Here is a 13,944-nt window from a genome sequence, read left to right as displayed (position 1 = left end):
TAAGTGCACCCGTGTCGTGCAATGCCTGCAGAGGACAGAAGAGGCTGTCAGATCCCCTGGAACTGGAGTTATGGACAGTTGTTAGCTGTTATGTGGGTGCTGGGATTCAAACCCGGATCTTCTGCAAGAACAGCCAGTGTTCTTAACCACTGAACCATCTCTCCAGCCTGCTACTGTTTTAATATATGTGAATAAGCACCAGGTACTCTTAAATTTTGAAAAGCTTATTAGATATAGTAGGACCGACTAATAGAAAAGTCTAAGGCTTTAATAGCTACAGTCCAGGCCCTGTGCTTGGCTTTCAGGGTGGTGATGTGTCATTCTGCTAACTCTGTTTAGCTTGCATTTCTTAGTTATATACAGACACAATGACACACACGCACTCATTTTCTTTTTCAAGTTTGTGTCACGTAGTTATTGTCTCTGTAGCCACTGCAATAGTCTGCTGATTTTAATTTTATCCATTTGTTTATAGAAAATTATAATACAAAATATTTGGCTTAATCTTTCAGAGTCTTTCTGTATAAAAATTTGATAATTTTTGTCAGAGTTATATAATTTATTTATCCATTTAATCAAAATTAGTAAATTTCTTTTGTTGACCTCATAGAAATATATATATTTAAAGCCAAATATATTTTCAAGATAATTCATGAGAATTTGATTTAGAATTAAGCAGCAAGGTGGTTTTCTCCCTCAGCTAGCTACTCATAAATGCCATGAGCAGAACAGCTCAGAGAATCAAGTTTACACTCGTGGTGAACAGATTCAACTCTGATCCTTCTGCATTTATTTCTGATCAATAATACTTCATGGACTTCACACAGGATCTAGAAGGGGTTGACTGGTTTAGGTCTCATCTAATGTAAGCCATTGTCTCCTTCTGTCTTAAACACTGGAGTCATTCATGTTAACATATTTAGAGTGACCAAAATAGCCTGTTTGTTGCCCTAGTGTAAGCAGGCCTGACTACCACAGGACTCGTTGCAAATATAGTAGTTGAGAAAACATAGGCCACACCACCACCACAGCTTAATTAAAAACTAAGGAAAGGAAACCTGATGAGATCATTAACCAATCTTTTTTTCTCCTTGAAAATTTCCTGCTTCTCTTATGGAAAGTATTTACATGGCTCATTAAAAGATACAGCTTTGCTAGAGACTGGGGAAAGTCTGTAATTCAGAAAATGAGTGCTTATCTTGTCTGGAAACAAAGGCAGAGCAAAAGGAGAGAGCTGGAGGCTGTTACTCAGTGAAGTTCTAATCAGCAGGCACACTTTCAAACATTTCCCACTGGAATTGGAATTTACAGAACATGAATATTCCCATACTTATCAATTAGGCTCAGTTTATAGAAAGAGTAAAATTAAGAGCTACTAGCACCTCCCAAACAAGTACAAAACAAATACCAGTGGAACTTTCTAGAGTTCGAGTGAGTGATGCTTTGTTCTTCTCAGTAGTTCCAGTGAAGGTCTACAAACACAGAGTGTGTCCTGGGCAGCGAGAGAGAGACGGACTGGATTCCCAGCTCTACTGATCTGGCATAATTCCGTTTTTTTTTTTTTTTTTTTTTTCTTTCATGTAAACTGACCTTGAACTCCTGACCTTCCTGTATCTACTTCCCACATCCTGGGTCTACAGGCAAGAACCATAACACCAGCAATAGTATCTGCCTTTAAAGGTTATTTTCCTAATCACTTGTCATAATGCCTAGAATTATAATTAATATTATCTAGCATGCTTATCAATTTAGATTTTCAGGAGAACACGGTGAGGTCTAGGACGAAAACTGAAAGTTGAACAGGCCACACTTGCAGATGTTTGGGCAGCGTTGCATGAGGAGCATCATGGGAAATGTACCTTCCGTTTTACCACTGGACTTTTATTTAGAAATCTAGGCAATAGATACATTTTGATTTGTAAGAGAAATTGTTAGCATATTTCAGGCAATGTGTGTGTTTCTCTAAGTTTTGAATCTGCTTAGTAACAACAGTGGTCAAGAACCACTTGAGGTGAGAGCTTACAATAAGTGGCGCCTATTTTATTTAAGTCATATTTTCTTGATTTTTATGGCTCTACAAAGAACTAAAATGAGAAAATGGGTAATATTTGAATCTGGTTTTCTGATGCATGTGGTTTGCAAAGAAGGAAATGACAGAGTAGAAGAGGTGGGTGAGGGTAGGGGATGACCACAGGAAGGGCAACCTTGGGGAGCAAGGTTGTATCCAGAGCCCTAGCCCTGCCACTGACTCAGTAGATAAGCTTGAATATGTTTTTAAAAGTCCTTATTTCTGTTCTCTCATCTTTAAAATGGGGAATGGATGCTTTAGAGGAGTACTTTAGAGGACTCATGGGAAAATTAAACCATGTACGGAAGGTCAGGTGCTTAGTGCCAAGCTTGGAATTAATGAGTGAACTATGCAAACGGGAGACAGAAGTGTCATTGGAGAGCCTCACACTCAGCCCTGGTTGATCCTTTCGCATCAGCCTGTGTCCTTCAAGCTCATCTGCTGCTGTTCCTCACCTTGCGGGCCACCCTTCCTTTCTACTTTGAAACCTTTGCAGTTGTGGCTTGCCTATTTCCAAGCAGCTTTCCTTTAGAAAGGTAGATGTCACAATCAACAGCTTGGTTTGCAAACTGCCTCTGATATTGAAAGCACACTTCTTGACTGTATTTTATAGAAAAGACTTGCCTGGACCAAGGGGGTTCTATGATTGAAAAATGTTGTGTGCTCCATGAAGCATACTATTATTTTCTTTTCCCCTGATAATTGAGATTGGGTTTTCTGGGTCTGTTGCTTGCTGGGATTTTTGTCTTCTCTTACTCTCACTGTGAACCATCTCTTTCACATCATATCATTAAATTACTCATTGGCTTGAAAGAGCCGTAATGTTTACTTAATAGTATTTCTACTGAACACTTTGTATTTTTTCTGTAATATTCTCTTAAAAATAGACTTGGAACAGTAATGTATTAAAAATCCCTCACAGCCTGTGCCCTTTCTCTGTACATACCAGTGCCTGACCACTGGGTATTTTCTAATTGGCCCCAGTAAATAATTCAGTCCAAGTCCTATTTGGCCTGGATTTCACACGCCCATTAACTGCCATTTCAGTCAGCGCACATACTCTCAAAACTAATCCAGGCTCATCTTACGTTAGTGTTTTGTATTTTTAGATTATCTTTTACTGTAGAACTAGAACATGTCAATATCACAGCAGTGTTCTGTTCAGTCTCTTCCATAACTTCTGAAGGTGGCTCTTCACAGTAACAACCATGGACCGGGATCTCTGAACATACCAATGTGAAAAAAAAAATCAGTATCTTTTTGGGGGTTAAGAGGACAAAGTATGACTAAAGAAACTGTAAGTGAAACTTAACTGAGTTTTTTTGCAGTTGCACTGAGCCATGTCACCTCAGATGCTGGGGTGAGATTGGTTAGAGAAATCCATAGGCCTGTATAAAATAAGGACGTCAGCTTGCAATCCTGTCCTCTTGTCCTTCTTCAGCTTGTACATAAGGCCTTACTGGATGCCAGTTTAGAAGATGGATATTCTATGCATCTCTCTCCAAACCCAACTGCCAACAGAGTTGGGCTGCCATTTTCCTATCAAACCAAATAGGAGAGGAGCAAGAAAAGCCCTGTGGAGGGCTCCAACATTTGCCTCTTCCAACCTGTGGAGGGTCTAGCACCTGCCTCTTCCACCATGGCTACATGGTACTGAGCTTCAGCTTTATAGGTTGGTCCATCACCCACTGAGCTACCAGAGAGGATGATATTGGCTTAAGAAAATATTATATATCTAGGGTTAGCAGGTAGACTGTAGAATGGTTACCGTGGGCCGATGTGACACTATGGGAAAAAGGTTGGGCCAAGTTAGGGGAAATATGTCCTACTATGGGCTAAGATACCCTCGAAGAGCTCAAAGTCCCTCAGAAAAGACATGTAGGCAAATGCTGTGGGGTAGCTAGCACATTCAGGTTTTAGTTAGAAATCACACAAATGGCCGCATCCATGTGCATGTTTTTCTCTTCTTATTGGCCTGGAACATGCCAGAGTCACAGTTGTAGGTTGAGAGAAGAAGCAGGAAGAAGACAAGAGGTGGATTAAACCAGAGCTGGGGCTGGAAGGGCAGAATGTGGGACCAGATACAGAATGGAAGTTTTTAATTTAAATTAAGTGGAATATTTTAATATCTAAAAATAAGACTTCCCTAGAACCCAGTAGTGCCTGGGAAATTGTTGGGGTTGAAGTTGTAGTTCAGTGTGTGCATGTGTTTCTTTCTTTCTTTCTTTCTTTCTTTCTTTCTTTCTTTCTTTCTTTCTTTCTTTCTTTCTTCTTTCTTTTTTTCTCTCTCTCTCTCCTTCCTTCCTTCCTTCCTTCCTTCCTTCCTTCCTTCCTTTCTTTTGTAATTTCATATATGTATACAGCACATCTGGTAGTATTGAGTTGTGTACCCACTGTTGAACCCACTGGGCTCTTAGGGATAGTTCCAAACCCATGGTTACACAGAGAATCCTAGTTAAATTCTGTAGGACACAAAACAAAATGAAACATGTTGAATATGGAAACGAGATTTGTAGGGAAGAAAGGAGGCCAGTGTGGGAGGAAACAAGGGAGTTCCTCAGGGGAGAGAAGCCAGACAGCATTCCAAGAGGCAGGGGAGGGAGAGGAACAAGACGATTTGTGTTTGAACTCTACAAGTAGTCTGGTCTGCTCCGGTGCAGCAGTAGTGAAATCATAATATAACGTAGGAAGCAATAAGCCTAAGAAAGGTTTTCATTTGAAAGTCCACTTGATACATTTATCTGGGGGAGTATTGATTTCCCAAATATAGAGACAATATTTTTTTCCTTATTTGGCCAGAAATGTTTGTGTCACATTTTCCATTTCAGAGTCAAAAATGAACAGTGGGCAGAATGCAATGCGCTAGGCAACTGGAGAGCTATTTCAGGACTAAACAATTTTTTAATCCATGTTTTTTTCATTCAGTGCTTGTTTTCCTTTGCTTCGCCAGCCTTCCTTCTGCTATGAGAACCAAAAGGGAAATATTGCTTGTGGGAACAATATCAAATGCCACAGAGAGACTCAGTAGGAGCTAGAGAGGAAGACTGTAAAGGCTGCAGGAGAGGGTCAGACAGGAGCTGCGGATAGAGATGTAAAGCCATGTACATTTAATTGAAAACACATTGTATTAGTTACTTTTCTGTTGCTGTGATAGAAACACTGTCCAAAGCAACTTATAAAAGGAAGAATTTATTCGAGCTTATGGTTCCAGGGGAATTACAATCCATCATGGCGGGGAGGCATGGTGGCTGGAAGTGGCTGGAGCAGGAGCAGCAGAAGCTAAGCTCTCACATCTTGGAGCAGACACAGGAAGGAAGAGAGTGACTAGATATCAGGCAAGGCTTAAGAACTCTCTACCCCTGCCCCCAGTGATGTGTTTCCTCCAGCATGGCCACACCTTCTAAGACCTCCCAAAACAGCACGACCAACTGGTGACAAAATGTCCAAATACTTGGAACCTATGGGGGACATTCTCATTCAAACCAGCACACACATCTTCAATATAAATAGACCTATGCATGGCTATCATTGTTTAAATGCTGATTTTGTAAAGTAAGAGCACCTCAGTGGATGATGATGATGATGGTGACATAGATGGTCATACTTATATGCATTCTCTTACTTAATACAAAGATCAAGAGAAGTAGGTGGTCATTGTCCTAGCTGGTTTTAACTGTCAACTTGGCACAGCCTTACAGTCATCTGAGAGGAGAGCCTCGATTGAAGAGTTTTCTAGGTCAGATTGGCCTGTGTTGTCTGTGGAGGATCATCGTGATTATCAATTGATTGAGGGGGGCCTGGCCCACTATGTGTGGTACTGTCTCTAGGCAGGTTGTCCTGGGTTATGTAAGAAAGGTAGCAAAGTATGGGACTGTGAGCAGTCAGAGAGCATGCCAGTAAGCTGGGCTCATCTATGCTTTCTGCTTCAAGTTTCTGCCCTGGCTGCCCTTGGTGGTAGGACTGTGATTGGGAACTGTAAGCAGAGAAACCCTGTCCTTCCCTAAACTGACTTCAGCCATGGTGTTTGTCACAGCAATAAAAGGGGACCTAGAACACGACATTTTCCCCATTTGATAAATGCAGAAAGGAAAAACTTCGGCAGCATTGCCTGTGGTCAGCATGCTAGTGAGTGATACGGGAGAAGGTTAATTCAAATCTAGATTTACATAGCCAGATAAGACTTCGTGCACATAATTAAACTTGTAAATAAAAATCACATACACTCAGATCCATACCCAGGCTTTGGAGATAATACATGCTATACCAGAGGGAATGTAAAACCTTTCTGAATGACGTTACATACTTAACTTCCTTCTTTTCATTTATCCTTCAGAAGTTTCCAATATGTAACTTAGAGGATGTTAAAGAAGTAAATGATGGCTGCTCTTGTATTCAATTTCTGTTTTTCTATTTCTGCCATATCACCTTTTTACAAATGCATTTCCTGGTCCCTGATAGTCTCCTTAAGTGTTATCATTTTACATAAACAAACTTGCACTCTGTTGTGTTCCAACCTTACACATTGGTTTGATAGTAGCACATTTCATTAATTAAGAATAGTTATCTAGTTATATCTTTCCCCTCTTTATAATTGAACTTAAACTTATAAGAAAATTGAAATTGCTCTATAAATATAAATGTATGCCAAAGTAACAATATACATTTATAACACTAGTCTGATCTCCTTCTTTCAAGAAGTTGGAATAAACTAATTTACATATCTTTGTTTAAAGATTTAATTGCTGTATATTCATTATAGAGAATACAGGGTATTGTATGGCATCTTCATAAATGTAATGTGACCGTGTGCCATGCCCCCGATGTCAGTCTAATCTCTCCCATAACTTACACTCTTAGTGCACTACTAAAAGTGTTTCAATAACTAACAACTTCAAACTATGTCCTATAGGAAAACTGCAAAGAAATTCAGTTTTTGGTATGTGGGCAAGAAGCACATTTAACACAGAAATGCTTCACTAAAGCGTCTTTGAAATTGAGAATTTTTCTAATAAGAGAGCTCTACAGAGGTGCCAACGTCGTAAATATCTCACCACACAAATATGGAGACCTTTTTTTTTCACACAGAGCTCTGTCCCCTTTCAAAGTTTAGTGGGTCCATTAGAGCAGGCTCATCTTAGAGTAGAGAATCGGTTTTTAACAGAAGCAGTGTACATCACTGGTGACGCTGGGCAGGGTATTGGTCTCCCTTTTAATCCGTGCTGCCTGAGGAGACGGGCACAGACCTCGGCTTTTGGTTCTAAGCCATTAGAAGCTCTCGCTGAATTGGGCTTCCAAGCAAAGGTAGCAAAAAGTGGGCTGCGCCGGCCTTCCTCAACTTGCTGTCAGGGGACAGTCCTTCATGCTTTAGGCATAGTGTTCCTCTTCTCATCCATAAGATTTCAATGGACTAAAGCATGCCCTCTATAGAGAAGTCATGGCAAGTGTAAAGATAGCCATACGTGATTGTGGTACTGCAGAAGAAGTCTTTTAAATGCATCATCTGAACACAGTTTAACTTAAAATGCAACAGTGCATTTGCTAAAATCCTTGTTGATAGCACAAGGAGATTTATACTATTAAAACTTTAGAAGGCTTATTCATGCCAAACAGATTGTTTATGTTTAAAATGAGTATTTATAGATGGTTTTTGAGTTACGAAGCAATCCTTATCTTTATACAAACACAATTAACAATTTGCAAAGTAATGCAGTGCTTTTAGAAAATATGTGGGTGTAAGTTGGACTGTTGGCTCTTCTTTCAGAATCTGCCTGATGACTCCATACACTGTGGTCTGACTACCATGTACTACCATATACTACCATGTACTACCATGCTGTGATCTTGTGTAATAAACACCTGGGCACAGTGGAAGTCTGGCTGATTGCACGAATTTGTGAGACTTCAACTGGGTAATTAATATTCAGTTTGGAATTCACAAGATTTAAAAGTAGCAAAAAATATCCCTTTCAAGATGTAAATTATAAAAGCAGAAAATTTCAAATTTCTGCATGTAACCTTTTCCCATGATGTTTAGAGTATTCCCATCATTTACTTTCTTGGATGCTTTACTTTCTATGGAAAAATTTCTGAGCATCTTTTATATGGTTACTTAAACTTAATATAAGAAATTAAACTTTTGGGATTCTACCCTCCCTCCCTCTTTCTTTCTTTCTTTCTTTCTTTCTTTCTTTCTTTCTTTCTTTCTTTTTCTTTCTCAGAATGTCAGACATGATATGTTCTGTCTGTTTTAACTGTAACATGATAGGTTGCTTTGCTGATATAATTTAATGATTATAAGCTTTAATGTATTATCCAAAAATCCCATTTTTGGTCTAATTCTGTAACGTAAAATGTACAGTTAATTTTTAGTCTTTTATATACATGTGTCTGTGGTTTAGACGATGGACTAGGCAGGCTTATGCCAAGAAAGAAAGAAAAATCCATTTTAAAATATGACACAGCCAAGTGTGGTGGGGTACACCTGCAACCCCAGTACTAGGGAGGCTGAAGTGGCTGGGTCATGACTTCCAGGGCAGGATGTACCACATAGCAAGTTTCAGGCCAGCCTGGGCTACATAGCAAGCTCATGTCTTAAACAGAAAATATAAACAGAATAATAAGAGCAAAATATGTTGAATTCCAGCATCTGACATTATTTTACACCCTAAATAAACAAGAAACTAGGTAACACCTTCATTTTCTCTCCTCCCCTTGAGATGCTCGCACAGTGACTGAGCACAACATTAATACATCCTTTTCCTTCCTGCTCTGCCCCATCCCTCATTATTTTCACATTACTCTTGTCAAATATTTGAAGTCTGTGTTCCTTTAAGTATGGTATTAGGTATTTCTTTTTCTTTTTTTTTTTTTTTTAAGAATTCTTCAATTGAAAGATACAGTTTTTTTGTTTTTAAATATTTGTTTTTATGATATGTGTATGAGTGTATTGTCTGCATGTATGTAAGTACACTCGTGTTGCATAATGCCTGCGGAGGTCAGAAGGGGGTATTGGATCCCCTGGAACTGGTTAAGAATGGTATTAGCCAACATGTGGGTTCTGGGAACTGAACCCGTCTGCTGTTAAGAGTAGCCAGTGCTCTTAACTGCTGAGCCATCTCTCTGGCCCCAGGTATTTCTTTAATATTCAATTTACTTAGATAGTCTGTTGTACATATATATGTGGGTACATGGGATAATTTGATGTGTGTATACAATGTATAAATATCATATCAGGGGAATAGAATGCCATTTCTTTAAACATGTATCAAGTCATTGTGTTGGGAATTTCTGAAGTCTTTTCTAATCCCTCATAAAACTACTACAGAGTTTTATAGGAACATAAGAAATAGATCTTATAGCCTGGCACTCTTGTGGCTGCTTATAATCCTAGCACTTGAAAGGTAGAAGAGGCAGGAAGATCAAGAATTCAAGGGCTCCTTAACTACATAGTAGCAAGTTTGAGGCCAGATTGGGCTACATGACACCCGATCTCCCCTAAGAAGGCAGCAAGAAAAACAAATACATCTTAGTAAAAGTTTGCACAAAATATCTACTGTTAAACGTTTGTTATTCTTGCTTCTGGTTCTTCTGGGTCATAGGCAAGATTTCTTAATTTGATTTTAAATCAAAGCTCTTCATTTCTTTTGTATGGTCTTTAGATATTTTTTTATTAGACATACTTATTTTAAAAGACAGAGTAGAACATTTTATTTTTGTAAGCCAAGAAGCAGATGGGTATTTATTATACACAGACTTCAAGAAGGCAGTAGGTCAAGGAGGAACTGGGTTTATCTTTTCAAAGTGTAGTTTATATAGGTCAGGCACTGAAGGGCAGTAGAGGCAGATTTGAGGAAGTAGGCTAAAGCTAAAGGCAAGTGTAATCAGTGGAGAAAAAGAATGTGATTTGATCTATTTTGAATTTTAGGGGTATTCTATATTGAATAAATATGTAATTAGATGAAGAGATTAATTGATTCAGTTGCATGGTAACTTGGACCTTGTGCAAGGCTAGGATAAAACAGAAGATTCTTGATGTCTGTATTTGTGGGAACAGTGACATAAAATGCTGAAAACATAGAAAATGAAATCATTTTATTTATTTATTATTTTGAGACTGGTTCTCCCTGCAGCTCTGGCCTAAAACTCACTGTGTAGACCAGGCTGGCCTCAATCTCACAGAGATCCAACTGCTTCTGCCTCCTGAGTGCAGGGACTAAAGGCATGCAACACCATGCCCACTGAATCATTATTTCAAAGAAAATGATCTTAGGACACCTTCGTAATTGCATCAAACAATCACCATTAACTCAACTTACTTTCAGAGCAATTAGAGGCATGCAGATGGAGCTGTGATGCTATAAATTCTTACCTGCCTCATTTGTACGGATCATTCGAGATGGCACGCTTGGATCCCCGGTCCCAATTGGATTGGTGGCCACCACTCGGAATTCATATTCCACCCAGGGGTTTAGGTCCACAGCCATGGCTGACTCCATGTCCCCCGTTATGATTTCTGGAACTAGAGAAGGGGAGGATATTTCATTAGGAGGACAGGGGAAACGTTGCAATTACTGATCCCGATTCCTCATGGTGCAGGATCAGCATACAAACCTGCACGTGTTTTCTGGGCCTCTCGCTTCTTTCCGGTCCTCACCCTTTCTTTCTGCTTCACTTACCAGCCATGCTCCTTGAGTTGTGTCAAGAGCTTGCTGTATCTGATGGTTCCCTTCCCTTATCTCTTGAACCCACCCCAGTCAGCTCTGATTTCCAGCTTCCCACCAGATCTTCTAGCAACGTTACCAATAGTTTCTGCTAATAGAAGTCCAGAGTCAGGTCTCTAACCCTTCTCTTTGGTGACTTGTCACCAGCCCTTGACAAAATCCACACTCTTCCTTTTGAAGCACTTCTTACAGCTTAGCTTTAGTGTCTCTTCTCCATGGCTACAGATACCTTACTAGTCCCCAGTGCTGATGTCTTTCCTATTCCAGATGTGTCCTGGCTCTACTAACGCTGTTATTTTCCTGCCTGGTGATCTTGTCCCTAACCTCTGGATGCCACTGAAACTGATATTTTCATTCAGGGATTTCTTCCTGGTTTCTGGATTCATGCATCCAACAGCCAACCAGACCTATCTTCTAGAATACAGTTGTGAATCACTCTTAGGGACTCACAATTGTCTTCATACAGATGTTGTAGGCAAAATCCAGGGGCCATCTAGGTCCTCTCTCTCCCTTGTCCCATTTCAGTCCATAAACAAATTAGGTATCTATGGCTTCAAGATACGTTGGTTTCTCCAGTTCACTTTGTAAATAAAGTTCTTAAGAGCTGTCTGTAGAAATTTTTGTTTCATTGTGGATTGAATGCTTGTCAGACTTACTGCCTTCACATAACTGAAACCTTGATCGTGCAGGTGGCCACTGCCCTGTACATGACTGAAACCCATGATCAGACTCAGTCAGTCCCCATCTTCAGGACATAAATGCAACACAGACACTCTCAGTTACTCTCTTTTCCTTGATGTACTTCTGGTTTTCTAGGAGTTCACTGTAGTTGACATTTTTACTTCAATAGCTGCTTCCTTTGGGCTGTTCCCTCTCTGCTAAACCCCCTTGCTTTTAATAATTTTCTTCAATTTATATGTATTTTCTTAGAATTCATATGTTCTATGATTTGTGTTTGTGTGTGTGTGTGTGTGTGTGTGTGTGTGTGTGTTGGGGGGGTAGTATATGTGAGTGGGCCTGTGCACATGGCCATGCGTGTGCTCGTAGAGACCTGAGCAGGATGTAAGACGTCTTCCTCTATCACTCTCTTCCTTCCTGTCTTGAGACATGTCTCTTACTGACCTGGAATCCCATAGCTTTGGCTAGCCTGGCTGGAGAGAAGAGCAAGCTCTCAGGATTGCCTGTCGCTATCACTGAAAGCTGGGGTCATAAGCATGTGCAGCCGTGCCCGGCGTTTTATATGGGCACAGAGACTTGAAATCAGCTTCTCCTGCTTACAGAGCAAGTGATCTTACCACTGAGATGTCTCCCCAGCCCTATGTTCCATGATTTTAAGCATAATTTATATATCCATAAATTTTCAATTTATAACTTTATCAAAAACATCTCAAAGTCTAGTTGTATATATCAAAATGCTTACTTAATTCCCGTTGGAATGTATCACAGATACATCCATCTTGATAACTGCCCGACTGGGATGTCTCATTTCCAGACAGGGTACTCCAGTTACACACCTCCCCATGTGACTTCACAGGAATTCTACACTAGACTTGGCCAGAAAAAATACCCTATGACCATCCTTGATTTATATTCCTCTTATGGATTTTACATTCAGATTGTTGGGAATTCCCAACTTTCTACATATTTTCAAATTCTGGCATTTCTTTTCACCTACTTCTGTCACAGAAGAACTGTCAACAATAGTTCCCTAACCAGTTTCCTGACCAGCTGCTGGTCCTTCCTGCATTCTATTCAGCATAACCTGCACTTAGAATATCAATCTTCAGTGTGTCTCCATTTCCTTTAGGATACCCCGTGTGATTGGCCCTGCCAATGCCTCCCCTAGCTCCTCTTCTAGCAAGTCCCTGGGACCTCGTTCTGCTCCTCTCTTGTTTTTGAAAGCTCCAGTACATAATAGTTCTGATGTTTTGGCATTGGGTCTTCTTTCTAGCTGGGGCTGATATCCCCGGGCACTGGCCTGCTGGAATCCTTGTCACCTTTAAAGTTCACTTAAATGTACCATGTCATTAGTGTACACTAATCATTTTATTTCACAGCTCCTGCTATCAACTGAACTCTGTTCTCCTAAAATTTCTATGTCGAAGGTTTAACCTGCTGTATTTGGAGATGGATTTACTTCTAAGGAAGTAAAGTTAAATGCAATCTTGAGTATGTTTTTGTCTTTAACACAGTAATTGGGAGGCAGAAGCAGGTGGATCTCTGTGAGATTGAGGCTAGTTCCGGGCCAGCTAGGGCTACAGGGAGACACTGTCTCAAAAAGAGAAAAATAGAGTGGTGTTTTCATTTTAGTGTCCCTATAAGACAGCAGAGTGCTTGTGTACATGTATGTACAGAAATCTCTCCCACACATACTTCTCTATGTCATAGGGTGTTAAGAAGGTAAGTATCTGTCAGCCAAGAAGAGAGTCCTCGTCAGGAAGCAAGCTGACCATCACTTTGCTCTTAGCATTTCCAACCTCCAAAAGGGTGAGAAAGTGCATTCTGCTGTAATGTACGCAGGATGTGGGTTTCTTTTTTAATATGTATTTATGCACATTAGTGCCTTGGCATGCATATAGAGGTCAGAGGACAACTTGTGGAAGATGGTTCGCTCCTTCCACCATATGGTCCTGAGTATTGAACTTAAATTATCAGGCTTGGCAGCAAGCACCTTTATCTACTGAGCCATCTCCCAGGTCCTTGAGTCTGTAGTATTTTTATGGAAATCAAGCTGACCGGTGTACTCCGGCCCCAGTAGTTTTAATACTTCTTACTCAACATATTTCTCATTTCTTAATTACTCCCATAGTTTTCTTTAACTTCTCTATCACTCTTCCACTGTATGACTAAAACTGTCAAAATTAACTTCTGTATGAATGCTGATATAATTACTACTGGATTTATGTTACAAAATAAATACACATTCTTCTTAGATTACACTTTTGTGTCTTCTTGATATAGACGAAGCATAAGTGCAAATTTCATCTTCACTAAGCTATCTTGAATTCTAAGTTGTCTTTCAAATGAAAAACCTATATGCTACTAAATTTGAAAACTTAAAAGAAATGGATGGATAGCTAAAGGCATGGGAACCACCAAAACTAAACCAAGAAGAGATTAACAGCTTAAACAGACCCATAACACAAAAAGAAATTG

At 39.8% G+C, this 13,944-nt stretch overlaps 1 protein-coding gene across 1 annotated transcript in view; it reads right to left on the bottom strand.

Annotated features, from left to right (window-relative positions):
• The window catches only part of Cntn5 (contactin 5), a 553,885-nt gene that overhangs the window by 58,946 nt on the left and 480,995 nt on the right, over positions 1 to 13,944 (bottom strand). Inside the window, exon 15 of the mRNA XM_008848668.2 lies at positions 10,437 to 10,586. Within this exon, the coding sequence (XP_008846890.1) occupies positions 10,437 to 10,586 (150 nt within the window). The remainder of the gene's footprint in view (positions 1 to 10,436; positions 10,587 to 13,944) is intronic.

The sequence above is a fragment of the Nannospalax galili genome, unplaced genomic scaffold, assembly GCF_000622305.1.
Source record: "Nannospalax galili isolate Female #2095 unplaced genomic scaffold, S.galili_v1.0 scaffold824, whole genome shotgun sequence".
NCBI lineage: Eukaryota > Metazoa > Chordata > Mammalia > Rodentia > Spalacidae > Nannospalax > Nannospalax galili.
This window is presented reverse-complemented; position numbering and strand designations above follow the sequence as displayed.